Below are 25,749 nucleotides of genomic sequence, written 5' to 3'. Positions count from 1 at the left end.
TTTTACAAGAAGGAGCGTCCACCACATCTAGCCTTCTTGATTCTGGGTACTGTGAGAAGGTGTGAAAGTGTGGATCTGAGCTGTCTGTTAGGTTGGTAGTGGGTGACCAGTGTGTGATTAATAGTGGCGCCTGATTTCCAGAATGCTCGATGTGTGATGCACAGAGCTTTAAATGTAATTCTGTCCCTGACGGGGAGCCAGTGGAGCTTCCTAAGTTCTGTTTTACCTAAGGAGCAACGCGGGATCTGGATGGCGTGAGATGTCAGCAGGGCTCGTGGCACGTTGACATCACAGATGGCTCTGAGAGCAGGTTGGGGTTGACTCGTCTATCCGCCCCTTTAATTTAAAAAAAAGGAATCCAAGAGTGCAAGCCCAGTTGTAGTCAATGACTGACAGACACACTGGATAGTGGACACGGGTGATGGCCATTGGCTGAGACCTGCACCAATGGGGTTAACTGCTTCACTCAGGTAACACTGTTATAGAGAAACTATTGGAATGCTAGGTGGTAGAAATTGTAAGAATTCTGGCAGATTCTGGAAGTCCTCTAGATAAGGAACATTTTAGCCACAGTTTGACATCATCAGGGCATTCTGGGTAAGAAACATAATGAGATCCTATCATGTCTCTGAACTCCACTGGGTGTCTAGCTTTCAGACGTTTCTAGGTTGTTTTCCCTGAGTGGTAGACTACCCTTGGCTAAAATATTCCAGTAACACCCTTTGTGTAGTTTTCTCTGACTGCATTTGGGTGTTGTGCAAAACCTTTCCCCTGAGAGAGCACATACAGAAATGTCAAATTAATGGTAGTGGAGAGAAGTGTGAGAATGATAAATGATGGAATATGACGAATTTACTCAATTGCTCATCAGATCACTGATACAATCAACTGAAATTCTATTTTTGACTTTAGGATACAAATGGTGTACGAAGCAAGCCCTCACCCATGAACTCACCCACGAGTTTCCTTTTGTTTTGTCTGGCGTGTGTATAATTGTTCAAATGCACAAGACTGCTGAGTTTACAGGTGGATGGTATATGTGGTTCATAAGTGTCTGTCAGCTGTATGACCTATGTGATTAGTGGTAACTGATATGCTCTGTTTGTTACTGCTACCTTGGCCATCTGCCCTCTACCTACACAAGATCACTATGGAAACACGCTCATTTTAAACTGTCACTTCATGTCTTTGTCTCTCACGGAGTCCTTAATAATACTGTGCAAGTTCTAGGTGAACCTCTATTAATGACTCCCAGTGGCAGCCTGCTTAGGTTCAGGAGAGCTTGTATTCTTTGCATCTTTGGCCACCATCTGCGCTAAATCCAACTCCTTACAGTGTGTTAGTAAGTTCTGTGTGCCTGAGTATGTACTGTAGTCTATTACTTGGACAGTATGAGCATGACAAGATTAATCAATTATTGGCAATGCCAATCGGACTTGCCATTTTTATGTTTTTTTTGTTTTTTTCGAAAAGGAAATGTTATAAGTAATTTAATATTATGTGATGCTAAAGTAGTATGTAATCAAAAAACTGACACTGCTCCAGTTTGCTGATAATTTTTTTTATTTGCTCTATAAACGTGGGTATTGTTTTTTTAATTGTAAAGAATAAAAACATGAATTAATATGATATAGACAGCAAATTCTGCATGCCTCGCAAAGCGTGCAGCGCATGCGCTTCATTGCTAGGCGAGACGTAAAAAGGCATGCACTACCAGATTGCCACTGCATTCCAGTTTTTGTTAGATTCAGTTAATTTAACTCCTTAGTGAATGCAGCATTTTCCCAGTAATCCTGTTCCTGTAACTGCTCCTAGGGCTCTTTCTACTTTTCACTACCAATGACCCCCAGTAATTTTCAAGAAATCATCTAGGTGCTCCTAACACACATCAGAAATCTTGAAAGCATTCAGGAAAGTGCTGCAAGCCACATGTTCCTATAGAATTTCGAAATTATGAAAATGTCTCACATAAGCAATCTGAAACCCTAGCAACTACGGGTATACTGATGCTCATGTGTAGTAGAGAAGTAAATTCCGCCCTGCACCTGCCATAATAAGCATAGTAGGCATTGGTTATTGAGCTCGGTGCAGCATAAAACACGCTGCAGTGAAGAGTATCAGAGTTGAACACACTGCAGTGGAGACAGAGAGAATGGAACACTACCATAAAGAACAACGGACACATAGTCCATTGGAGTGAGGTGCATCAAGAGCATTGCACTGGGTGGAGACATTAGGAACAACAGCACTGTGCGGCATAAAACACGCTGTAGTGAAGAGTATCAGGGTTGAACACACTGCAGTGGAGACAGAGAGAATGGAACACTGCCATAAAGAACAACGGGCACATAGTCCATTGTAGTGAGGTGCATCAAGGGCTTTGCACAGTGTAGAGACATCGGGAACAGAGCACAGTGACTGCACAAAACACACTGCATTGAAGAGAATCGGGATTGAGCACACTGCAGCCAAGAGCATCTGCAAGGAAACATACTAGTCACAAAAAGGAAGCATACTGCAGCGTATTACATCAGGCACAAAGCTTGCTCCAGTGAGTGCACGAACACTGCAATGAAAAGCACAGATGTAAATACATTTTACGTTAGGAACGAAATTCTGGACATCAGCTGCTCTCCCAACTTTTGAAACTGGTTGTAGTTTCTGCCAGAGAATTTGTGAAGATAGTTATGAGCAGTGGTAAAGTGCTCTAGCACCCGGGAGAGTATCCAGGCGCTAAGGCAGGAGCAATCAAGGCCTAGCATAGGGCAAGCCTAGTCGAGCTAGTCGAAGAGCCACTCGTCAGATTGAATGAAGACTTGCCCTGGTGTCTAACAAACTAACAGCATTATTGCAGAGGCGAGCCCCCGAAGGGACTCAGGAGCCAGCGCCATAACCCGGCGAGGAGCCCCCAGAAGAAAGGGGGAGGGGGGACTCGACCTGGCGCGAAAAGGAAGGCACCTGGCAAGCTGTGGGGGAGAGCCCACAAGGGTCCCCCCCGACGTGGCCGTGGCCAATGGGGGGGGCACGCGGGATTCAAACCTCCCTATCCCGAGAGTGCACGAACACCAGAGCGCCAGTCAGGGGGGCTTAAAAGCGCAGCTCCCCCAAGTAGGCTCCTAGCATCCAGGAGCGGGGGAGCAGCGCGAGGGAAGAACAAAGAGCTTGTAATCGACGACGTGGGCCTCGACGACATAGGAGCGACCGGCGGGACCCTACACCGTGGCACCTTAAGCCAGTGAGCAACGCCACCGTGCTGCCTAGCTGACTCGACAGAAGCCCACCTGGCGAGCACAGGACTGCAGGATCTAGCCGACTCGACCGGTGCCTACCCGGTGAACGAGCAGCCTGCAGCGATCACCCAACGCAACCGGAGCCCACCCGGCGAGTGAGCGGCCTGCGGCAATCGCCCGACGTGACCGGAGCCCACCCGGTCACCGCCAGACTGTCAGGAGAAGCGCCCAACTCGACCGGAGCCCACCCGGTGAGTGAGCCGATTACGGGAGTCACCCGACGTGACCGGAGCCCACCCAGTCAGCGCGGGACTGTCGGGTGAAGTGCCCGACTCGACCGGAGCCCCCCTGGTGAGTGAGCTGCTGGCAGGTTTGTCAATCGACGTGTACGGAGTCCACCCGGTCAGCGCGGGACGGTCGGAGAAGTGTCGAGCCCAACCTGTTGAAAGTTAGTACGTTTTGGTGAACATTATCTGCGCCATCTTGCCTCTTCCCCTGATGCCACACTTTTGTCGTGCGCGCCCGCCATTTTTTTAAGATGCCCCGATCAGAGCGAACCCTTTTGCATGCTGCTGGCCCCTGACATAGCCCTTCGCCTTCACTAAGCCTGCACGCTGACCACCCCCTGCTTGCACCTGCCTTGAGTCATAAACCCCTCTTCGGCGCTGCTCTGCCCCAGGCCCTCATCCTGTTCCCAGCGCGACACCTCCCTGCTTCCCTTTCATGATCTCCGGCCCTTAGATGCAAACCCCTTTTTCCCTGTGTGCCCGTTTTGTCTTCCCCGTTCCCAGGCCGACACCCAGCTCTGCCGATACCATTCCTTGCCCCTCCCCGTACTATAGAAAGCTTCCCCCATCAAAGGATCCCCGGGTTGATCAAAGCCCCCACTCCATGAGATCCGATCAAACCCCCCACATTCCGTGAATCGGCGGAATATCCAGCTGCGTGATACTCATCACCTGTTGTGACTAGGGTGGGGACTTCAACTGTAAATGTGTGTGGGAACGGGCCCAAAGGGGGATCTGAGGATGTCTTTCTGTACATCAAAGTATCGACGAGAATATGTTACATGCAATAAAAAGATAAACTTGTGTATAAGAGGCCAGGCCTCAGGGATGCAGTTAGAGCACCTCAGAACGATACCTTCTGTCCGTTTCGTTGTGTTCTCCTCCGGAGAAAATAAAAACCTTGTTTCCTGCTTTCCAGTCTCCAGCGCCTGCCTCTTCATTGATTAAATAACTAGAGGGTCACAGAGGCAATACCGCCGGGCAAATATCGATTGTCCCCGACCCGCCTCAGGTTTTTACAATTGGCGTCCCAAGCGTGGGGCCCATCAGCGACTCGTGGATCCAGTGGGAGAGGTCCCGACGACAGAGTGAACGACTGCAACGATCGGGAGAGCTCTTGCCCAATAGACCCTCGTCTGGCAGCCGATCATCCGAACTTCACTAGTTCCGAACAGACCTCTCTCGAGTGATCTACGGTCCTGACTGGGGACCATCAGGAGTGCCGTGAGAAATACGAGAAAAAGAGGACGATCGGGCGCTGGATTCGGAAGACAAGAAACTGTCCACATGGTCCGGGTAAGGTCGTGTAATCACGACAAGTTACGAAATAATTGCTTGATTGTTTGATTGTTTAAAAATACTAGTATTGCTCTTTTTATTTATTTGGAGATTCACTGTCTACAAACGGAGAAACAACGGGCTCTCTCTTTGCAAGCAGTGGAGGATAGGTAGGGCAGCAGCCGTGCTTATTTTTTCTCCCCCACTCAATAATTACTTGAAACTGAACTGTTGTTCGCAAAACTATTGTTTCCTGGAGATTCCCTGTCTGCAAACAGGGAAGAGACCACCCTTTTTGCAGATAGTGAAAAGGGTAGGTAACGCAGATCTTTGCGGACCTACTCATTCTCCCCATTGTTATTTATTGGTCTTTTTATTATTTTTGATCCATGAGGTATTCACTGCCTGCAAACAACGTTGAATAGAAATATTCTGTCCGGTCTTTGCACCTAGTGATAAGATAGGCAGTGCTGACTTTTTAGTCCCTCGTTACGAGCCGTCATGTCTGTCTTCTCCCCACTGATTAATAGCCTGTTTAGCCCGGACCGAGTATTAGAGGTGGACCATATAGCTCCACTAGAAGGCACCCCTAATAAGGACATGTTCATAAACTATGGATTAGTCACCATAGCCTATAATAAATTGTGGCACAGGTATACCGAAGATAGTCAAGACAAACAGTGGCCACTGGCAGGATCCTTTGACCTTGATAAAATAGAAACGTTAGAAATAGCCCTTCGAAATAATAAGACAACGCCAATTATGCTCGACAGTCTCGGTATGTGGCGCAGAGAGGCTATGCAACGACAGAGAAAAGACGAGGACAAACCAAATAGAGAAATATACCGACAGGACAACCCCAGGACATCGCTACCCACAACTTATCCCCCGACACTATGCAAAAGACGACCAGACTTAGAGCCAGCCCAATGCGCTTTTTGTAGGTATGTCGGACACTGGAAAGCCCAATGCCCGACTCTACTGAGCGTGAGTAAAGGCAAAGGGCCGACAGGAACGACAGACCGGCAGTACAAGAAGAAGCGCGAGACAAAGAAGAACCCGACTTACATAGACAGACCAGACAGAACCACCACGTTTGATTATGCCCGATGGCACAGATTTCACCAGGACAATTTCAGCGGCATGCTCAAGTTCTCCTAGGTCGGGCAACGTCAAGACGGGAACCCAGCCTCGTTTCAAATTCACAGACGGAAAGAGATAATTATGACCAATAACTGTTTTATATTCGTCTTGGGTCTTTGTATGTCGTACTTGTACTGTCCCCCGTCTGAGTTTGTGTGTATGTAATGTACAAATCTGCGTCATCCCTCTACACGTGTTTCCGTGTTATTCAACCTCTGTTAGCAGAAACTTAGCATAAAAGCAACCTGGAAAGGAAGAAATGGTAAAACAAAATCCGTAGACCATTAATGAACTTGAACTTTTAATTTAGCACAACAAACAAGGAATAATAACGGTAAACTGTAGAAAATGAAAGTCAAACAGAACATTCGCCCCCCCCCCCCCATTCTGGAACCTTCCAAAGTAGGGCAGGGTTACGGCTACGCCCAACCAACGGCAACCCATATAAGGCGGGCCCGGTCGCCAACTCTTGGTCAGGAAATCTTAACGTATGGGGGAGCCGGAGGAGAGGCAGGAGCCAGCAGCCGGGGCAGTTGTAGGTAGTCCCGCCACATGTCTCCTCAGCCAGCCGCAACGGGCCGGGATAGACTTAAGTAGTCCCGCCACATGTCCAGAGGAGAACGAGGCACCTTTTTTCCTTTTCTCTTCCGTAACAGCCGCAGCAGCTCTGGACGGCGGGATGTCCTGCACGTACCTCCACCACAATTTGTCCAAGTTGGGCTGGGAGGGAGAGGCGTCGCGGACGAGCCTCTCCCACCTCCACCGATAGGAGGTCCCCCAGCCCCCGGCCCGACGCCGAACACCCCCAGTCAGGCGATGGTGCCAATACTTCCACAGCACCGAACACACCATGGTGGCACCCCAGTACTTGCGCAGCACCGAACGTGCAATGGTGACCATATTTTCGGAACACCGAACCTGCAACGACTGCACTGATACTCGTGCCGCGCCGAATGCGCGCCACAGGTGGCCATGCTCCCACAGCACTGAGCACAGGACTTGGGGAACGCCGGATGTGGAGAGACCTTCATGCGGGGCGATGAAAAGGAGCGGCATGGAGTGCACCGGGAGAAGGAGACGATGCGAACGAGTCTCCCTCGCCCCCCCCAGGTGGGGGCATCACAGCTGCACCCCAGCTGAACGTCCCGCTTTCACACAACAGGGACCTCTTCCGTTCACCCCGAAGGATCTCTCCCACTCTTGCAAACTCGACGAGAGTGGCCCCTGTAGGGCCTCAAAATGGCGTCTGGGTCCGCTGGAAGGCGGGCCCCGGCCACTAGAGTAACTTTGACCAGCAATATAACTCGAACATTTGCCCCCTGGAGCACGAGCCCCCATCTCCGACAGCATCTCCGCAGCCTTGAAGATCCTACAAAGGTCCCCGGCGGAACCTTCGGCCTCTGCAGGCTTCCGGTAAGGGACGGCTGCCTTGATCGCCAACGAAACAAACATGACATTGCCACTCCTTCTGTTAGCATGAATTCTAGAACTGCCGAAAAGGACTCTGGTCCAAACTGCCAGTAATGGGAAACATTTCCCCCTGATGCTGCTTCCGGACTGAGCCGGCCCCGCCCAAAATGGCGCTGGTATCAATCGGAACTTACGAACACCTCGTGGTGTTCCTTCGCACTAATATAAACTTGATGTTCCGAGATTTTATATGATCCTTTGTACACTTGGCTAGAAAAGACAAGGAGAACTCACTCGACGAACAGTATGAAAGGATCCCCGTTACAAATGTTGATTACAAATGTACAATGTATTATATTTTTATAACTGATGTAAACCTCATTTACGACGCACACGTACGGTATGCATATAGGAAATCTGATTGCCACTATTATGATTATGCTTCTAAATTATGAAAATAAATGCCCCCGAACCCCCAGCCAATTAATAGACGTTTTAGTCTCTTACAAATGAATGAGTAAAACTTTCCGATGTTTTTATTGCTGCAAACGACACCCCCCACTGTACGCACTTTAGCCATTGCCACGACCGGCCAAATACGACCGCACCCTCATAATCCTCATGCTGACATGATTTTGCAAAATAAAGTTTTTGAAACTATGGACGGGTATTGCATGCGTTATTTTAAAAAAATGTGGGATCGGTGGGAAAGTTCTTTTCTGTGCACCCTACTCTGCTCTCTCTTTAAGGTTAAAAGAAGATGGTTGCCCAGCCCTGGAGGACGGATCGGATCGACAACACGACACTCCGCCTTCAACGTACGCGACTGACCCATGAGCCCTCGCGTAGAGGAAGACCTTGACTTCCAAGGATGGGTAAAACGAACGGTGTAAATGAGGGAATGTAAAAGGAGGGTGAAATGAAATAATGTAAATGTTATAAAGTACAACGTTCCAAAGTATCAGGGAACGGAGCTGACCCAAGAACCGAAGAACCTTAGAACGCCACAGCGTTGAACGAGGTTTTAAGGATCCCGATAGTGAGATACATCCTTTGACTAGATACCTCGCACTAAGCACCTCTGGTTTCCTTTTTACGTTTCCCCGCACACGACCTATATGGACACACTACCCCCCCTCGACTCCAGAAACCATATCCCCGGGGACTCTGCCCCGAGGAGGAAAGACGAGTAAGAGGTAAGTAAAGGACTTATGAATCCATGTATTTGAATATGCGCGAATGCTGTCTCCCCCACCCCCCTTTTTTCCCTCCCTCTGCAGGTTACATCAGAGATTACAGCCGAGGTGTGGCGAAGATCTGAAGCCTTGCCATGTCTAATACACGAAGCGGACTAGCGCCGCAAGGTGGTGTCTAAGCACGCCTGCAAACTACTCACGTATCGAACAAACCCGGAAAATTAGCGCAACCTGATAAAAAGTGATCACCCTTAAACCAGACCGGACGAATGAACCCATGTCACGTATGATGCGAAACTGTGAGGGAATGTGTGTGTGTGACTGAGGCGTCGACCCAACTGGTCGAAGGACCGAGAATGCGAGAAGTGCGACAAAATGGTACCTCCTTTCTTCTTTCCTTTTTCTCAAGGCACGTCCCCTCTACCCTGTCTAATGCTCAAACTGCATGATTACAAGATTCTAACGCAGACCCGTGAATGCCCTTTACTGTGTAATGCACTAAATAGCCTTTCTTGAATACACCGCCACCCTCTCTGTCGCACGTATACTATTTAGCCTGCCGTTGCACTCTCTCTCTCTCTCTCTCTCTCTCTCTCTCTCTCTCTCTCTCTCTCTCTCTCTCTCTCTCTCTCTCTCTCTCTCTCTCTCTCTCTCCTCTCTCCCTCTATTTTTGCACTCCCACTCTTCCGAGTGATTAGCCCCGAAATTGGCAGACTGCCACCCCTAGCACACCACCTAATTGGCTTCAAATACCGTCAGTATTTGCACAAAAACTTGTCTTTAATACAATCACCCTGAAGCCGCGTCATTACCTCTCCTTTTCCGCTAGAAGTCAATGAACCGAGGTTGGGCCGTAAGGGAAAGGACAGGTAAGACGACAGAGGTTCCCTAATCTGACCCGAAATGAGGGAACTACCTGTCAACGGCTCCTATGGTATAAAACAAGGACCTCAGAATACGCGACCCTCCCCTCCCCGAATTGTCGCAATACCCAAACCAGAAAAATGATCACCCCTGTTACCCCCCTGTATCAGCCGCCCAAAAACTGGAATTATGAAACTACCCCTCATTTCCGGTTGTGAGAGATGGGTTGATTTATGCCCTTACCACAAGTTTCCTATGTCCCTGGTTGTTCCCCATAAAACCCCTGTCCCTCCTAATTAAGTAATCGGGCTGTAAAAGGTTACGTAGGATCCAGAGTGATGTTTTACAAGGTTAACAGACTAGTCCAAGGTAAAGAAATCATCGAAATGAACCCCGTAGTAGTTGAAAGGCAGGATGCATCGATAGAAAGGAAATGTTTAGTCATGTTCGTCTCTCAGCAAAATACCTGTGTAGTACCATGTTGACGACTCACAGTACCCTTTGTAAATGTAAAACTCTAGAGAACGGCATATCTTTGCCAGGTTCGTCTCACGGAGGTGGGTCACCATCAGATGAACTGTCGTGACTGTAATAAATAATTGTAAAGGAAAGTCATAGTAAATCCAACAGGCCCGTCACCGGTCATTCATATGCCAGTTGTGAACACTAATATAACGTGCATTTTTCATTCTTTGCCTGGAGCTGGGAGAGAAATAGACTTTTTGATTATCTTCATCTGCAAATTCTCTAAAGACTGTCTTTTCAAACTTGTTTAAGGGTACTGCTGTTGGAGGAGAGAAGGACCGGATGTGGGAGCACGAGGCCTGACTACAGACTAAGGAACACCTGCGACATTAGCCAAGGCGAGACCACGACAGAAAAGAGCTGCAGGACGAGGCACTGTTTTCAACAAACATGAGAAGAAAGGGTCGACCTGATGCCCCTGCTCGATGTCCAGTGTCTGTCGACAAGTCCCCGCTCTCTGAATTCGGTCACACGCCCGCCTATTTGAAGTCTCTCGTTCCCCTAGTTTGTTCCTAATTTGGCCTTGCTCCATCCCCCTTTTCCTCTGACCTACCCTATGGACTGTTTTGTACGCTCTTCTTCCATCTGAACTTTCTGACAAACACCTCAAAGGACACAGGGCGAAAAGGACCTTTTCGACCAGAAACGCGAGGAAAGGGTCGTGCCCTGCAACACAGAACTTAGAACAGAGCTGGACTTGTAGCTCCACCGCCGGTGCTCAACAGCGCCAACGAAAGGCAACAAAGAATGATGAGAACTCGTTAAACTTCGAACATTTGACATCCCCAATCGCCGTTTCTGCTAGACCTCATTTCTCTCCCAGCCGCCATCGTATTGATCATGCTCCAATCCGAACCTGATATATATGTAATAACCTGCCAGTATGAAATATGCTTGCTGCTCTCGCTACAGAATCGTTTTTGTATTGCATTCCTATGACTTTCCTGCTAAACAAATTGATCAAAGTTTATCAAATAGGCCCACCTCCTAAAAACTAGAAATGTTAAAATGTATTGTTTACAACTCTTTTCCTCTAGGGTTCCTACCGTTTTCTTTCTCATGCCCACCACAATAGAACCGAGTAGAAAATGAACCAGCAAGATGTCTTGAATATGTTAAAGGGAGGACTGTTGAAAGTTAGTACGTTTTGGTGAACATTATCTGCGCCATCTTGCCTCTTCCCCTGATGCCACACTTTTGTCGTGCGCGCCCGCCATTTTTTTAAGATGCCCCGATCAGAGCGAACCCTTTTGCATGCTGCTGGCCCCTGACATAGCCCTTCGCCTTCACTAAGCCTGCACGCTGACCACCCCCTGCTTGCACCTGCCTTGAGTCATAAACCCCTCTTCGGCGCTGCTCTGCCCCAGGCCCTCATCCTGTTCCCAGCGCGACACCTCCCTGCTTCCCTTTCATGATCTCCGGCCCTTAGATGCAAACCCCTTTTTCCCTGTGTGCCCGTTTTGTCTTCCCCGTTCCCAGGCCGACACCCAGCTCTGCCGATACCATTCCTTGCCCCTCCCCGTACAATAGAAAGCTTCCCCCATCAAAGGATCCCCGGGTTGATCAAAGCCCCCACTCCATGAGATCCGATCAAACCCCCCACATTCCGTGAATCGGCGGAATATCCAGCTGCGTGATACTCATCACCTGTTGTGACTAGGGTGGGGACTTCAACTGTAAATGTGTGTGGGAACGGGCCCAAAGGGGGATCTGAGGATGTCTTTCTGTACATCAAAGTATCGACGAGAATATGTTACATGCAATAAAAAGATAAACTTGTGTATAAGAGGCCAGGCCTCAGGGATGCAGTTAGAGCACCTCAGAACGATACCTTCTGTCCGTTTCGTTGTGTTCTCCTCCGGAGAAAATAAAAACCTTGTTTCCTGCTTTCCAGTCTCCAGCGCCTGCCTCTTCATTGATTAAATAACTAGAGGGTCACAGAGGCAATACCGCCGGGCAAATATCGATTGTCCCCGACCCGCCTCAGGTTTTTACAACCAGTCAGCGCGGGACTGGAGAGAGCAGCGGCCAGCGCGGAGCACTCCCCCGGGGCCTCCGGGACACAAAAGAATCTGGCCCAACCGAAAGCTACCAACAAAAGCCCCGCAGTGGTATTCTTACCGGCAGAAGGACGCAGCTGGCTCCCTCCGAGCCCCGGCAGGCAGTGAGTGGGGGGAAATAACGAGCGCGCACAGGGGGAAGGGAAGAGAAGAGCGCCCTCGGCAAGGAGCACAGAAGAAGGAACAAGCAACGGCTCCAGGCGCCCTCTAGCGGCGGGAGGGCTCAGAACAAGACCCAGGGCCAGGGCCAAACAAGCATAGGCTGCCGCAAGGAAGCAGCTGTGGCAAGACAAAGGCGGTGCTTCTGAATAAGGAGCGGGAGGCAGGTCGGTGCCAAGGAGCAGCATCCAGGTTTTGTGCAGAGGCATTGGCTGCAGCACCCCCCCACCACAAGGTTGTTTTGGTGCATAACTACCGCGGCAGCACCCCGCGCAGGACACATGGCCAAGAAAGGGGGCAAGCAGCTGCGGCAGTGCACGGGGAAGGCTGGATGCAGCAACAACTCGACCTCGACCCAGGGGAGGGGACCAGCGGACAACAACACGGCGCGAGCACGCCACCGGCAGCAAAAAGGAGTAGAAAGGCACGAGGGAAACTCGCGGACGCAGCAAAAGTCACAAAGGCACCTGGCAAACGGATCCAGCCACCTGCGGGCAGCACGGCGGCGGCGAGACCGGTCCAGGGGACCAAGGACACAGCAACTAATGGTGAGCATATTAGCGCAATCATTCAAGAATTTTGCAGGTCTATGGCGCCAATGTTATTGAAAGGATTGGGGGTGCAGGGTACAGTGACACAGGGGGCGCAAGCAAGCGCAGGGCAAGGGGCGGGGCTGATGGGAGGAGCCACGGACCCACAAGGGGGGAGGCCACAGGGTTACCTTGGCACCTGCTCGACCCAGGGACGGCGCGACAGCACCGGTTAGGGGACCAGGCCTCAGCACCCGCGGAAGGGGAGATGGGGTCACCCACGGTAGCATGGGGGAACACCCCAACCGCAATGATTACCCGAGGCGTACGCACGGCCCTCACCGGGTCCGGCATCCATGACCACCAGAGCCACGGTGCTAGCTAGCCTCATACCCCTAGCAGTGAAAGAAAGGATCTGGAGGAAAGAGTTTATAGATATATTCTCTTTGCTGGAAATTCAGTTAGAGGGTCTGGATCTGACGACATGCAATAAGAAGGAGGAATATAGGAGGCAGAGAAGGAGGGAGCGCAAGGAACGGACATTCGATAATTGGTTAAACGCATTCAGGATCATGGCATGCATCATAGTCAAAAAATTCCCGCGCTGCGCAGCCGATCTATGGCTTTACGAAGCCAACATACACAACTCGCAGCGGCAGTTCCAGGGCGACGCTTGGCTAGAATATGATAAGGGTTTCAGGCTAAAAATGCAGACACACCCTGAGATGGAGTGGAACGAGGAGGACGTATCCGGGTTCATCCATAAGATGATGGTAGCAAAAGAGGTCAGGACATGGGGAGGAAGGAGCGACCACTCCTTTCGGACCCCTTTTCAGAAGGGAAGAGGGAGGCCTTTTCAGCCATTTCAGAAGCACAAGAACGCCAGCGCAGGGAGAGGAGCACACGCCAACGGGCCACCAGCTATATGCTGGAAATTTGAGGACGGGGAATGTACATATGGGGCAGCGTGTAAATTCTAACACGCATGTTCCACGTGCAGGGGGGCACCCCGCTTCAAGCTGTAGGCGACCCTAAACGCGACAAAAGAGAGAAAAAGAAGCAATGAGGCAAGCGGAAAGGGTGGAGGGGGGAGTAAAGCAAGGCAGCGCCCTGCGAGCGTGGTCCCCGATTAACACACAGAGATTACACACGCTAGCCAATAGATACCACAACAAATCGGATGCAGAGACACTAGTACACGGCTTTGAGCATGGCTTTCCCATCCCCTTCAGCGGCCCCCTCCCTCCCAGCTGTGAGAGAAATCTGAAGTCAGCAATGCAACACCCAGGGGTGGTGGCCAAAAAGATAGGGAAGGAGAGGCAACTGGGCAGGATTGAGGGCCCCCTCCCGGCCAGAAGGGGGAGGGAGCTGGTCATGTCACTGCTGGGGGTGGTACCAAAAAAGGAACAAGGGCAATTCCGACTTATCCACCACCTCTCATTCCCAGAAGGCATGTCAGTGAACGATGGGATTGAGGCTGAGGTGTGCTCAGTAACATATTCCACGATTGACGATGCAAGAGATCTGATAAAGGCTACAGGCCGCGGGACTCTCATGGCAAAGGCAGATATCAAGTCAGCATTCCGCTTACACCCAGTCCACCCAGACAATTTCCACCTGTTAGGTTTCCAGTGGGAGGGACAGTACTATCACGACAAGGCAATGCCCATGGGATATTCAGTGTCATGCGCATACTTTGAGCTATTCAGCACATTCATAGAGTGGGCACTGCATGATAGGCACCCCGCGGGCAGGAAACTGCATTACCTGGACGACTTCCTGTTTACCGGCCCAGCTGCGTCCTCCGAGTGTGAGGACACACTGAGGGTGTTCATTACTCTAGCAGGCGAGCTGGGGATACCCCTGTTTAAAGACAAGACGGAGGGGCCAACCACAAGGATCATTTTACTGGGGATTGAGCTTGACTCGGTCACAGGGACATCTAGGCTACCCCCGGGGAAAATGGAAGACTTTAGACAGGACATAAGGAACCTATGCGGGCGGGACAAGGCCACATTGAGGGACATGCAACAGCTCATAGGGAAATTAAATTTCGCACGAAGGGTCATACCAGCAGGCAGGGTGTTCGCGAGGCGATTAGCACAGCTGACACGGGGCCTCAAGCACAAACACCACCGCGTGCGGCTCGGGGCCGAAGTGAAGAGGGACTTCAGATGTGAGACACCTTCCTGGCGGACTTCAACGGGGTGCTGATTTGGAGGGAGGGCTGGCTGACCAGTAAACAAATTGAGCTATACACCGATGCATCAGGAATCACGGGATTTGGAGCGATTTCGAGGGAACAGTGGAGCGCAGGCCAGTGGAGCAGCAGCTGGCACAGGCGAGGCATAACAGGCAACATAATATTTTTGGAGCTCTTCCCCATCGTAGTGGCATTAGTAATCTGGAAAACGGAACTCCGGGACAAGAAACTGACCCTATGGTCTGACAACAAGGGCGTAGTGCAGGCGATTAACTGAGGGTCGGCTAGGTGCCCAGACACACTGAGACTAATGCAACGCATGTTTACATTACAGCTGGAAGGCAACACAGAGCTGCGAGCAAGGCACGTGCCAGGGGTGGAGAATGAAATAGCAGACGCGCTATCAAGAAACATGATGTGCAAATTCAGGGAGCTGGCAACCAGGGCAGAGAGGAACATGACCCCCTTCCCGAACCAGCTATGGGAGCTGGCAGAACAGACCTGTCGGAACTGATTACACACGCTCTCGCCCCAGCGGCAGCCAAACGCTACAGTAAATACGTAGAGACAGTGATGAAAGTGGGGGGCATCCAATCACTAGCTAACGACGGAGACACTAGCAGGGCAGCAGAGCAGTTCATTGGCTGGACCTACAGGGGAAAGAGGTCTAGGTCTTGGGGACAGCCTCACCTGGCAGACGTGGCCCACTACGCAAAGCTAGAAACAGGGCACAGCCCAATTGCATCCCACTACATCAGGGCGGAGAAGGAAGGAAGGAAAGGCAGTGGACATAAGGCGCCCAATAGACTTTGAAAAGCTAGGAGTGCTGCTGGAGGCACTGGAAGGCGTAACAACAGATAGATACGAGCTGCTGCTTTTTTGGGCTGCATTGACCACAGCCATTTTTGAGGCATTCCGCATCAGCGAGATAGTGGCCCCTGCCAGGGAAGGGCTGGCTGAGCACTGCATTTAACCCAGCGACGTGACGCCCAGGGCAAAGGGAGTGGAGATGGTCCTAAGGCGGATCAGGCAGGCAAAGGGGACAAAGGGGCCATAATCAGATTACATTGTATCCAGGATCAGATACACTGTGCTGAATGCTGCCTGTTTGCATTCATGGCAGTAAGTCCAGCGGGGGAGGGGCCATTGTTCAAACACAAGGACGGCACCCAGCTCAGCAAATTTCAGGTCATAGCAGTGATGCGCCTAGCACTCAGCAGGGCGGGCCTTCCGCCGAAAGGCTTTGGGTCCCACTCTTTCCGGATAGGGGCGGCCACGCCCGCTGTGCAACATGGGATGTCTGAGGCAGGAATACAGCGGTAGGAAGATGGCGCTCGCGCGCATACAAAACATGCGTGCGCCCCCAGCTGCTATGACCAAAGGGCGCGTGGGGCGACCCAGGAAGTGACTGGCCGTTTTTCCATTTGCTCCAACAGGCAACAGACCGCAACTGGTGTGGGTAGTTGGCCACTCCTTTGTCAGACGGAGGGAGGCATGGTGGAAAAACTCGGGGCGCTCACTCGGGGACAGACCGAAGCACACATGCATCTGATGGTTCAGACGGTCGGGCATGCGTTGGGAGCAGCTGGCGGCAGCCTTCAAAGGCCTACGGGAAGATGCAGGCCAGCACCCGGACGTCCTGATCATACACCTGGAAGGGAACGACCTAGCCTGGATGGGGCGGAGAGCGCTGCTCCTCGGGATACAAAAAGACCTCATTGAGACGTCCAGGGCATTTGGGCGCACGGCAATAATCTGGTCCGAGCTGATCAGTAGAAAGGAATGGCGCGGAGCGGAATCATACAAAGGGGTTGAAAACTCAATGAAAAAGTTGAACCTCACAGTGAGCAAGTTTTGCAGGGCAAATGGCCTGGGCTCAATCAGGCACGGGTTGATACACATGGGCTGCCCGGAGTACTACGCCAACGATTGGGTACACCTCTCCGAGCAGGGCATGAGAATCTTCTGGTCCAACCTGTAGGGCGCCATGGTACTGGCGGGGTGTCAGTAATAAGGCGGAACGTAGCAGGGGGACCCGCAGGAAGACGGCAGCCTCCCTGACGTCGTGGCGAAGGGCTACACTGAGAACGGTTGGTGCGGAGGCACACCGGAGGGCGGTGCGCCAAATAGGTCCACTCACCTTCAGATGCCGCACGGCTGGGTGAGGTGGCCTAAGGAAAGCGACTTTGGGAGGCCTCATGGCTGAGTTTCATTGCTACTGAAAGGAAGGCGTAGCAAGCAGAGATGGCGCTCTCAGCCCTGCCCCCGCCGGATGGCAGGGCATAACAAAGTCGGGCAAGGTAGCGAGGCGGCCTAACTCTGGGGACAAAGGCTACCCCCTTCCCGCGCAAACGAGGCGCAAAGAAAATTCCAACCTACCAAAGAACCAGCCCAGATGGGCCAAGAGATGATCACAAGGAAATGTATAATGATATAACATGCAAACTGCAATATATAACTGTTTCCTTGTAACCCTAATAATCTGCGGCCAACAAATGACCACCACGAGACAAGAAGTGTAGTGGCTTTCTTGGCGGGAGGGGAAATACCGAAGGGAAAGAGATGGTGTATGCATATAGGAGTGGGGCAGAGTGCGGGGGTTATTGCATATACTGTTCTGTCTCTTCCAAGTCGATCCCGGATAGAAAACGGATTTGACAAGGATCACACAATGTTTACCAGTTTAAAAGCCGAGATTGGAACTGAATGTTTCAGGATGAAAAAAAACTGAACTAGAGGGACGAGGTGAGCTCACACCAGGAAAGTTCTGAAGAAAATATACATTTCATAGAACCCTGGACACCACAGCGCCCTCTGAGGCTTAGGGACAGAAGCTGGCCTATAACTTACCTCTTGCCTCGAGCACGCCTTGGAAAGACCGACGTGCCCAACCCTGAAAGAGTTAAAGACAGAAATCAAGGCACTTTTAATATTTTCAAGCAGAGATTGTGTCAGGCCTGCCTGCTTCCACTTTACAGAGGTTTTCCTGCTGCACACATCTGGGGGCAGGCGGTGGTACATACACAGAGCCTTAAAAGTTTACATGTTTAGTCTGAAAAAAATACTTTTTATAGCTAGCAACAGCACACGTAGCTCTGGTGTTGTTACTGGATGCACCATGATGCTGCTTCCCTTCTTTAAGAAAAAAAATATATTGTTATTAGTTACTGACATTATCAATGGGGCGGAGGCCTGAGGGTGGCACTGATGGGGGTGCAGGATGTGAACTTCTCTTCCTCATGGGAAACTGGGGAACCCTCTGAGACCCATACGGGAAGCATTTCACAAGTAAAAAAACAATTTTCGTCTGATGCAGATTATCATCAGTGCCACCCTCAGGCCTCCGCCCCATTGATAATGTCAGTACACGTACGGTGGACTAACATCATTCATCTGCTGTAAGAAATGGCTACCAGGCAGAGGTAGGGTGCGCTGCGTGCATTTCTTGAGTATTATCTCCCACAGAGTCTTCTATAACATGTAGGGGGATCCAAGTCTCGTCATATACATTAAAGAAAAATTCAATATAGTTGCTCTCAGTGCATCAGGGTTTTGAAGTGGGAGACTCTGCTTTTCTTCTGTAATGACCTTCACCAAAATCGCATATAATGAAAAGGTAGCAGCTTTTTCAGAGAATACTAGAGCCCTAATTTACAAGTCTCGGCCAGTGCAGGTGAGCGTGGTGGAGCGGGTAGTTGACAGATGATGAAATAAGGAAAATAAATAAAACCACTTACCTTGCACTTGCCGCATTGTCTAGTCAGCAATGCAGCGAGCTCAAGGTAAGTGGGTTTGTTTATTTATTTATTTTATTTTACCTTTTCAGTTGTCTGTTGATTTTCCCACTGCCCCCACCCCTCCGCGCTTACTTTCACCGGTCGCAACTGCGATTTACTAAGGACTTGCATCGCACGCCCTTGCATGATGCAAGTGATCACAAGGCAACGCAAGACCTTAACTGGGATTTACGAAGACATGTAAAGGCCAATTTGCGTGGCTTTGTAATGAAATGTAAGTAATGCAATGGTTTCGGGTGAGTTAGGTAAACAGTACCGTGGATGCAGTATGTACATTTCCGTGCATCTAGCCATGTATTTTGATACAACCTCAGATGTACTAAGGTCAGTAAACCTTGGATTGAACCAAAATGCTACATCTCCCTGATCCAGGGTGCAAGGATGCCCCCATTGGCGCAAGCCTGCACACAGTGCAACAGCCCTAGGAGGCAGCAGAAATGCGGCATACCTTTGTAAATATGTAGCATTTCTGCTGTTTCCTTTTCACGCAGCACAGCAAGTTGCCTTGCTGCGCTGAGTGACATCCTGGTAAATCTGGTCCTCGAAGCTCAATATAGCTGCATACACTTTATAAAATATGCTAGCTTGGCGAGTCACTAGGGTAAGTACCTGTCTTCTAGAACATTTGTGCATATGTGTGCGCGATCTTTACAAACAAGGTCTTTAGAGGGGCTGAAACTTATCATTATTTACTACAACCAGGTAATAATATTAGTAATTGTCCCTCCCCATATTGACGGAGAAAGAGGAATAGGGCACTAGCTTGAGTGATTGAGCCATAAGCCACTGATGGTAAAAGCATGAGAATGTAACTGGTCTTCTCTCCCAGCTTCTTTGATAGCTAGCTCTCTGTTGAGAGAGCTATCTATCTGAATATGTTTTCTCACCACGTCAGGGTAAAAATCTGTGATACAAATGTAAAGTCCATGAACATGGATTTGAAGATGGACATGTTTTGAAAACTATTAAGCTGAAGCAGTTAGCACTATTTAGGAACGTGAGGCAAAGTAAAGAATATCATGACTCAAATGATGAGAGGTATATTAATATCATTTTTCTTTGACATTTTTTTTTTTTTTTTTAGAATTTAAGGATCCCCATGTTTCCAGTTTTTACTCACACTTCATCGAAGGTCTTCACCCTTCCGTGGAGTTAAAGTGCACTCCTAAGGGCACCTCCTTCAAGATGGATAACGGCATGTACTGGAGCTCAACGCCGAATGGGATCAGAGGGAAAAAAATACGAGACCACACCTGTTGGTTTCAGGTTTGTCAGAGGAATGATGGGAATGTGGAAATCACCGACTACAAAGGCAACTATCTAAGTTTGGACCCACATGACTACCGTAAAAGCATCAAGACAGTAAAATTCAGGAATCAACCCTATTCTCAATTTGAAGTTCAATATGAAAATGAGAAGGTGCTTTTTAAGGCATCCAACGGACTCTTTCTGTCCAGAATTTACTACCTTGGTATTGAAATACACACTATAGAGGCCCAAAAGAACCCAAAAGATGTTTTCAGCCTCTTTGACCTGGTCAGTGCTTATGCCTAGATCCCATCCTAGATAATAGGAAAAGGGTGTAATGTATAGTTTAGTGTAGTGATTATATGAAACTTCAATAAACATATGGGATGTAATTGTAGCAAAATATAATACTGTTATCAATGACGAATCATGTTAATAAAGCATTTTAAATGACTCGTAGTTTAAAAATGTATCAGAGATATAAACAACAGTCCAATATCAAATTGTGATACAACAAATTTGAGATCAGTTTATTGTATTCTTGAATATCTATCTATCTATCTATCTATCTATCTATCTATCTATCTATCTATCTATCTATCTATCTATCTATCTATCTATCTATCTATATCTTTCTACGATTATATTACCCACAGGGCGTCGCCAGTAGGTAGTAATAATTAGGATCTAGTTTCCATAGGAAAAGCATTTTTTGTTTTGCCAATAACCTTTGTGTCGTTAGACGAATCTTCACAAAATGTTAAAAATTAGTACAACACTCCATTGAGCTTCTGTGTTAAAAGTTTCGGGGTGATTTTCCAAGTGGAGGCCAAGAAAAAGGGGTAGTCCCAAAATGCTTTTTCCCTATGTTAATTCCCTTAGATATTTCAGACGCAACCACAGCCCAAACTGCTGGACGGAATTACACTACATTTTGCAGAAAGGTAGCTCTTGGTCCAGAAAGCAATTTATTTAGGTTTTGCCTGCATGTTTGTGAAATCTATTGTATTTAATATCAATCTTAAAAGGGGCTTACATCCCGCCCTTGCTTTTTATTGGTACGTGTGGTTGCTACTTACTTTTCCTCCATTTCTATTGGCTGTATCATACTATTTCCTATTGTTCCTCTTGTGTTTCTTTTTTCAGTCTGCCTTTGCCCAAGCACTCTGTCAGTCTGCTTTGCTGGAACAATTTTCAGCTTGTTAGCATTAGCACCTCTGTTGTCACTACAAGATCTACACCCTTGCTTTGAAGCTACAGCACTGGCTGAATGCTGTGCACTCAGCATGCTGTGCTGGTCTCAGTGGAGACCTTATGATCCCAGTTCTGGTATGGCACTCACCAGTCCCCTCAGTGCAATGCAGTCCTTCCCGGGGCCAGAGCAGGCACCTACTCTACCTGGTCGCTTTTGTTGCAGAGGTCGCCGCTTGCAGAGACCACGCTGCTGTCATATCAAAGGTATTTGTTTAGCCGAGCATGCAGAAAGAGTGAGCTGCACCCCTCGCAGCTGTGTGCCTTGCTTCACTTGTGTTTATTTTGCATCATTATGCAGGCTCTCTATCAACTCTTCCATCCCATCTGCATTTGTTGCTATTTGTCCTGTCCTCCCCTCTGTCTCCCTCCCTTCGCTGCTTGTCGTAGTTACAGATCGCACCTCGCACCACCACTATTACTGCTTTTGTGCTTTTCCCTTTTTGTAAATGTGCATTCATATGCATGGCTTATGTCCATGAATGCTTGTTGTTGTTTATCAACTACACAGTTTGTACCTTTGCATGTTTAAAATTAACCCTGGGCGTAGTTTTCTTAGTAGCGCTACGCGTAGCTACGCAAAGTGCACTTCGCACTACGCGCGTTGCGCTACGCGTACTGCGTAGTGCACTGTTTGCGATGATTGCACATTATCGGATGCTTGTCCGCACGGTGCAATCATTGAGACCTGCATCTTGCACAGTGCAAGCTGTCCTTTTCTGCCGCTCGATTACATTTTTACTTGAGCGGCAGCTTTCTCAACGCGGACTGGTAGTTTCTCATCGCGAGCGGTCGCGAGCATATGGACCACTCGCAATGAGAAACCTGACCTTCCCGCTTTGAGAATCTTGCCAGGAGGTGTATTTTACACACTTGCGATTGCCAACTTGATGTTGTCATTTTGCTCGCTCACGGTCGCCAACTTGACGTTGAGGACCGCGAGCGGGCAAAAAATGCCAACTACGCTACGCGTTTGTGCACTGTGCTACGTGCAATTCAAATATGGTGAAGTAGCACAAACTACACGAGCGTAGTGTAGTTGTCCACCCAGGGTTATTTACAATCACACTTACAAGTTGTGGTAGAACAGTGGTACTTGCTGTGAGATTAGTACAAATGAAATAGTGATGGGATTATTGCATCAGCAGGCAAAGTAGGGCATAGTCCTTCTGCATTGAGCAGTGAAGGCCTGGAGACTGAGAATGGTGCAGGAACTACAAGAAAGCTCGTTAGGTAAAGCAAGCTGTTGATAAGATGAAATCATGAAGGTCTAGTCTACACCAGGTAAGTTGAATAGCTTCTTTATTTCGGTAATTCACTCCTCACAAGGGACAGAAAGCACCAACATTGTAAAGAAGAAGAGAAGTGTGGCTCAGGGGTTAGAGGCGGCAGACCCGGAAACTGAGATCGGTCCTGGACCAGGGTTCAATTCCCCGCCTCGGCGGGTCTTGGGCTAAAAATTCCACGGACTCGATAATTCTCGCCCCGGTGCCTCCTCGACTCACGGGTTCACACTCTGCGACTCTGGGCAATAGCTTGCTTAATCTCCACAACGGCCCCTCGCGGCGGGATGCCTGACTTTCACTTTGTGGACACCCTGCCAGGGGTTTCTCACAGGGGAATACCAGGACGGGTTCCCTAAGCAAGCGCCAGGATGCCCTTTGGGTGACAGGTTTGCGCTATATAAGTACACCTACATTTACATACATTTAAATGTACTCCAGAAGGAACATTCTATTGACTACAGAGGAGTGGTGGGCGGGGGGGGTTACAGGAGGAAGAAACCAAGGGAAGAAAAGGGTAATAAATGCAGAGAGAATAAAAAGACAGATTACAACACAACTTCCTTACATAGGGAATATCATGTTACATTTACAAATCTGTCACCACTCCATGTTTGTCCATTTTCAAGGCAAATCACATTTCTGCCTACCTTGAGCGATTGTTGAGGAGGCTGGAATTTGCTTTCACCAAAATGTCCTTTTGTGGGTTTCTTTACCAGTTCCCTAACTCCAGGTTGTGTCCATTTACACCATGTTTCTGGTCATACCAGTTTTTGTACCTCAAACTTTCTTTTGACAGTCTAGACCATTGGTTATAACACTCATTTTGGTGCTTGCATCTCTTCCACTTAAGGCAACAAATAGGGGCACTACTGTGACAAGATTGGGTGCAGTGTGGTATGCCCAGACGCATTCTCTAAGGGATTAATCCACCCTGTGTCCATTAGTGATCGCAAGTTGGATATGTTCCCTTTATCATGCGATGTGTTCCTTCTACAAGACTGTTTGCTTTGGGGCAGTATAGAGCATTTTTTTCATGTTTAATATTCAATTCTTTCAAGAACACTTTCATCTCTTCAGATGTAAATTGTACAACGTTATCTGTAACTAAACTAGCTGGGATACCTTCATTACAAAAACAGTTTTTATGAATGCAATGAGATTGTTTGTTGTGGTAGATGGTGTGAATTTGAAGTTTATCCAGTGAGAGGTGTAGCCCATCAGAATGAACATGAATCTCCTGTGGGGTCCCATACTCTCCATGGGACCAATTATGGCAATAGCTAGTTTCGACCATGGAGTGACCGGTACCTACACAGGAGATAATGGACCTCGATGCTAGATTTTACTCTTGTCACTCCTAGCACAACCAATGCACTTTTTTACTTTTTATTCCACCATAGAATCCATCTTTGGAAACCAGAAGCATGCTCTTACTTTATTTTTTGTGATGCTCCTGTCCAAGTGCCCTTCGTGGGTTAAATCTGTTATTTTATTACGGAGATCAAAAGGAGGAACAACTTTCTCATTGCGATACACTTTGTTGTCTATAATTGTCAATTCAAATCTAACTTCCCAAAATTATTTCATTACGTCATCACGACACTACGCTTTTCAGGGCAGCCATTCACAATTCGATTCTTAAGGGTACTCATGTTGGCATCTTTATTCCTGCTAACTTCCCACTCCTCCACCATCAAAGACGGAACCTGTATGGCAAGGGTGGGAGTATCTAAGTTTTCTTCTTGGGGAGGTACAATCAATGGGGCCCTTGACAAGTAATCTGCCACAATATTTTCTATCCCAGGCAAGTACTCCACTTTAAAGTTAAACATTTCCAGTCCTAGGACCCACTTGGATATAAGTGGGGAGCTGTACTGCACCTTTTTGGAAGAGAAAATAAATGTTAAATGCTTATGGCCAGTGCGGATGGTAAATCTGGTACCCCACAGATAAAATGTAAAATGATTAACAGCCCAGTAGCATGCTAATGCTTCTCTCTGAATAACAAAGTAGTTTTGATCAGCTGGACTCAAAGATCAGAAAGCAAAAGCAATAATGGTTTCGACACACTCTCCTTTTTTTGGATAATGAGGCACCCAAACCTTTGTTGGACTTGTCCGTGGTCATTATTGTCTTCTTTTTAGGATCAAAAGATCCCAAAGCTGGAGAGGCGATGATCTCCTTTAATTTGTCCACCAACAAGCAGTATTCTTTTTCCCAAGAAAATTCTCTGTTTTTCCTCAGGAATTCACGCAGGCCTTCACATTTTTCAGAAAGGTTATTTTGCAAACTTGGCTATATATTCAATAAGGCCCAAGAAGGATTTGAGCTTCTCTTTATTCTTGGGGTAAGGAGCATCTTTAACGGCTTGGATGAGATTATGTTTAGGTCTACAACCTTCCTGAGAAATGGTGTGGCCCAGGTAGTCAACCAAACTCACTCTGATTTTGCACTTCTTGGGTTTGACTGTAAGGCCAGCATCCGAAGGTTTTTCACATACGGCTCTGAAGATGCTGTCATGGTCTTCAACTCATGACCCATAAATAAGGATGTCATCCTGAAAACATGACACCTTTTAGAATTTGTTGCCACATATTCTGGAAGACAGCCTCCAAAGAGGCCAGACCAAAGGCATTCTCATAAACATGTATGCCCCAAAAGGAGATGTGAAAGCTGTTAGTGGACTGGACTTTGCGTGTTGTTCCACTTGCGGTATGCCATGGATAAGTCTATAACACAAAAAACGTTGGCCTCCCCCATTGTGCTCAACATCTCATTTATATTGGGGAGGGGAAATCGCTCTACTCATATGTTCTCATTAAGGCTACGTAGGTCTACACAGAGGCAAATGCCTGGCCCTGGCTGCTATGACGATGGGCGCCAACCTCCCACAAGAAGAGGAACTGGGCAAGATCTGTGCACTATAGGCTTGGCTCCCTGTTTCACTTTGATCCTATATTGGAAATCTTTCAACAATCCAAGGTCATTCACGAACAATTTACGGAATTCTTTACACAGTTTACTTTCATTAACTTGGTCTTTGTTGTTAGGGTCTCGTATGATACCCAACTCCTTCTGTTGTTGCCAACCAACAAGGTTGGAACCCTTCTCCACAATGTATACTTTTCCCACTGTTGATCTGCCTGTGAAATTTACATGAACTTTTATGATGCTCACCAGGGGAATAGGATCTTTAGTATATCCTTCTGGAGATATGTCATGCTTACACATTCTTATCCCTGAAGTGCCCAGGACGTGTTTGAAATCTGACTGATTGAGTAG

At 48.5% G+C, this 25,749-nt stretch overlaps 1 protein-coding gene across 4 annotated transcripts in view; it reads left to right on the top strand.

The window, feature by feature from the left end:
• LOC144756193 (butyrophilin-like protein 3) overlaps nt 1–20,383 on the top strand; it is a 123,888-nt gene extending 103,505 nt beyond the window's left edge. For all 4 annotated transcript variants that reach the window (XM_078645797.1, XM_078645796.1, XM_078645795.1 and 1 more), the window contains exon 4: nt 19,767–20,383. In XM_078645797.1, coding sequence (XP_078501923.1) covers nt 19,767–20,236 — 470 coding nt within the window. In that variant the 3' untranslated portion in view covers nt 20,237–20,383. The remainder of the gene's footprint in view (nt 1–19,766) is intronic.
• Nucleotides 20,384–25,749: the final 5,366 nt, after the last annotated feature.

Source organism: Lissotriton helveticus, chromosome 5_1 (genome assembly GCF_964261635.1).
Source record: "Lissotriton helveticus chromosome 5_1, aLisHel1.1, whole genome shotgun sequence".
Lineage (NCBI taxonomy): Eukaryota > Metazoa > Chordata > Amphibia > Caudata > Salamandridae > Lissotriton > Lissotriton helveticus.
The sequence above is the reverse complement of the archived record's forward strand: the minus strand, read 5'-3'. Positions and strand labels throughout refer to the sequence as shown.